Source organism: Apis dorsata, unplaced genomic scaffold, assembly GCF_000469605.1.
Source record: "Apis dorsata unplaced genomic scaffold, Apis dorsata 1.3 scaffold_1135, whole genome shotgun sequence".
In the NCBI taxonomy this organism is placed as follows: domain Eukaryota; kingdom Metazoa; phylum Arthropoda; class Insecta; order Hymenoptera; family Apidae; genus Apis; species Apis dorsata.
The window spans coordinates 48,869-52,982 of NW_006264233.1; the positions used below are offsets into that span (position 1 = coordinate 48,869).

A 4,114-nucleotide genomic window follows, 5' to 3' on the forward strand; every position below is an offset into this window, starting at 1 on the left:
AATAAAAAATTTTTTAAAAATTATATTTATTATCGATATTTTTTCTAGTATCTCGACTTTTTATCTTTTTTTTCTTTCATTTGCAAAAAATGTAAACAAACAAGTTTCAATCGAGAAATAAGAAATATATTAAAAATAAGAATCGATATTTCTGTTGAATAAATACAAAATTTTGATCCTAAATTATTTATAGATATAAAATATTTTCTATATATAGAATATTTCAACAAAATAGATAAAAAATTTAAAAAATAATTCTAAAAACTAAAATCAATTTTTGGTATGCAAAAATATCTATTATAATTTATTAAATTACGAATGATTTAACTAAATGAAATAAGATAGAAATGTGACGAAAAAAATAGAATCAACACATTTTATTTCTGTGTCGATTTATTTCATTTAGTAAAATTATATTGCTTATAGATTCAAAAGTAAACTTTAAGTATTTTTATATTAATTTTTATATTTATTAAAAACTAGAATCTCTTTTAAATTTAGCATCTACTTCATCATATTATAATCCTTGTTTTCAAATTTTATCATTAAATTGATTCCTATATAATTTTTTGATTATCAAATAATTCAAAATAGAGAGATCGTCATCGATTTCAATGATTTTTAAATATATTGATAAAATTAATATTTTGAATAATTGATATTTTTCCTTTGCAAAAAAAAAAAATATTTGCGAAAAAAAAAGAAATATTTGCAAAAAAAGCATTATTATTCCATAGAATTTTTCTTATACATATATAAAAAGTGGCTACATATACATAAATATCTTTTCTGTTAATGTAAAAAACATAATGTAAAAAAAACGCAATTAAGAATGTAATATATAAAAATGAATAAACTAGTCAAAAATCTTTTAAATCTAATATTAGGATGCTTCGAAAATTACAACAAATATTAGAATATAATGAATATAATATTATTTTTTATATCTATTGTTGCAATTTAGGTCATTATAATTTGCTAGTTGTCTTATATTTTATTTTTGCTTATTTTTAATTTATGAAATAATCAAATTCAATAAATTTGAAACAATTTAAATCTATTATAATCCACAAAAAAGTAGTTTTTTGACGACACATTCTGTTATATTCTAAACTGCTCGCTGCGATAAGTTTATAAGAACAATAAATAAATAATAATTGCAACATGAAGTTATGGATGTGTATATATATATATATAAATTTCTATGAAATTTTTTTTATATAAATATTTATGAACAAAAGTTGAACGGTGCGAAGGAAAAAAATTGTCAAAAATCTTATCTTCTACAATATATCTAAAAATCATCAAAATCGACAAAGATTTTTCTATTTCAAATAATTACAAATTTTTTTTTGTTTTTATAAATAAAATATGATATTATAATATGATATATGATAATTATTCAAATGTATAAGTTTTTATTTCAGCAAATAATCGAAATATGATTTTTTTCGTAGCTTATCAATATATATGTTATTTTTTATTTCTATAAGTTATTTTTTATTAGAAATTATTATAAAATATTAGTTTTCGTGGCGAAAGACAAAAATATAATTCATTTAAATCTACTTTTCTTCATAAAATAACGAAACGCGATATTTTGAATCGAAAATAAATGTGTTCTTTCTCTTTTTTAAAACAAAAAAAAAATACTCATTCGAATATAATGTGGATTTAATTATCATGATAAAACTTGTCAAATTTTAAAAATACTTACTCTTCTGGTTACAGTAGGGTCTTCTCGCACTAACGACATTAAATGTCCTAATAAATTTTTCGTCCTCAAAAAACGAAAACGAACGTTCGTAGCTCGCGTCCATTCTTGTAGCAAAGTCGAATTGAAGTAATGTTGTGCGGATGGACGATTATTCAAAATTGAAATTGGTATTTCACCGCCCTCCAGTGGCACAATTTGAGAATATTCTGTCGTACAGATGACGCTATCATCTCTGGTAATGGTTTTGTGACTATCCACACCAAAGTAGACTAAACAATCATTAGCAGTGTCGGAAAAATATTGCCAAGCCGACCAAGTTTTTCCATAATCTGTCGATTTTTCAAGAGCCCAAACACCAGGTCTTGGTGAATTTGCCATTTTTATGTAGACATATGCCACATGGAACTCCTACAAAAGCAAATTTTTTTTATTAAAATCTAGATCAATAAAGAATTGATAAATTTCTTGTCCAAAAGTTGTATTCATTTTTTTACTATTTACTACATTTTTCTAAAACTTTAATGATTTTCAAAATAGTAATTGAAATGGATTATATTTCCATTATCTATTTTTTCAAAATAACTTCAAATTATTTACAAAATATTTAAAGTTAATATTAGATTTTAATATCATTTAAAGAATATTTTTTATGACTAATCATAATTTTATGACTATTCATCATCATAATATAATTGTAATTATAGTTAGTTAAATAGTAATTATCTATATATCTAATCAATTTATAATTTTTTAATTCTATTTTGTAAAAATATTTTGCAAAAATTTACATAACATATGTACTTTTGGAAAATTAGAAGAAAACAAAATATTCTAATATTAATGAAAAATTAATTAAAAATTATCGTATATTTTTCAAATTATGATTTTTAAAAAACATGCAAAAAATTTTGAAATAATTTAATATATATAATATTTTATTTTCGAAAAATAATAATACAAAAGTAATAACAAGTTAAATTAATATAATGTGTTATACATTGCATGGAAAAAAATTAAGTTCATTTCATAAAAAACACAGTATTTTCGTTAGAAAGATTCAATGCGAGAACTTAAGACGAGAAGCAAAAACTGAGAAACATATGTTTGAAATTCTTTGGAATTTTTAAACATTACGTATGAATCTTCTCCCGAAACTTCTGAACATGTGGTCAAGAATGCATAAGATCATGTTAGCAAGATATAAATGAATTCTCTTTCTGAGAAGTTGTTTAGCGAAAAGCTTAATAACCGTGACAAGAATATTTAAAAGTCAACTGAGAAAAATAAATTTTTAAAAAATAGATAAATAAAAATAATAATAAAAAATAGAAAAATAATAAAAATAAATACTATAAATAAATAATAAAATTTAAAAAAAGAAATATATAAGATTTTATGAATAAACTTTTCTTTGAAAAAATAATTAAAAAATAGTATTTCAAATGTTTTAATATCAATTCTTATTAATGCTATTTTGAAATAAGCATTTTAAAATATAAAAAAATAATAAATTCAAATAAAAACATTTTAAATAAGCAATTTTATTAATTTTAACATTATATAATATTGACATTAAAGTAATGTATAATTATATAGTTTTAATCAATAAAATATTATGCTAATAATATATAAAAAACTATTTTCGATATTTAAGAAAATAAAAAAATGAATCTTATACGTTTTGTGTTTTATTATATAAAAAATAAATATTTTATCGAAAATAAATAAATAAATAAATATGTAAATAATTCGTTTATGACAAAAATTGAATGAAAAAATATTTACTTAAGAAAATATTTCAATTTTCTATTTTTTTTAATATTATTTTTCCAAATTTTTTCTGCTTTTTGTAATGTATTCATAGAAAAGTTAAAATTTTTTTTCTTAAAATCACTTCTTCATGGCAAATTTCACTAATTTATCACAACTCAAATATTGACTTTTCGATTATTTTAATTTTCAAAAATTAGATAAAAATTACAACATGTCAAATGTCAATTATATGATGAATACGATCAGCGAAAATGATAATGACTTTTCATGAATAATTACATACAGCATTAGCAAAAATATATTGCAATAAAATAGTAATTATATTGAAAAATAATGTAACTTTAAAAATAAAAAATAAATATTTCTTTTCATTGTTTTTTCATAAAAATATGTCTTCTCATTCATTTTTTTTATTTAAATGAAAACAAAACTTAGTCCATTTTTTTAAATTTAATTAATCATTATATAAATATAGATAGAAATATAATATTTTAATTTATAATAGAAAGATTTTTAACGACAATTGAAACTTAATAAAAATTACAATAATTTTTCATAATTATTGAAGTTCATTATTATTTTTTTTTGTTTATTGAACATTTCTATCATATATCATATAATAAG

At 19.3% G+C, this 4,114-nt stretch overlaps 1 protein-coding gene across 1 annotated transcript in view; it reads right to left on the minus strand.

Moving 5' to 3' along the window:
* Nucleotides 1-4,114, minus strand: part of LOC102676619 (laminin subunit alpha) — a 46,139-nt gene that overhangs the window by 30,257 nt on the left and 11,768 nt on the right. The window contains exon 3 of the mRNA XM_006624813.2: nt 1,718-2,125. Within this exon, the coding sequence (XP_006624876.1) occupies nt 1,718-2,125 (408 nt within the window). The remainder of the gene's footprint in view (nt 1-1,717; nt 2,126-4,114) is intronic.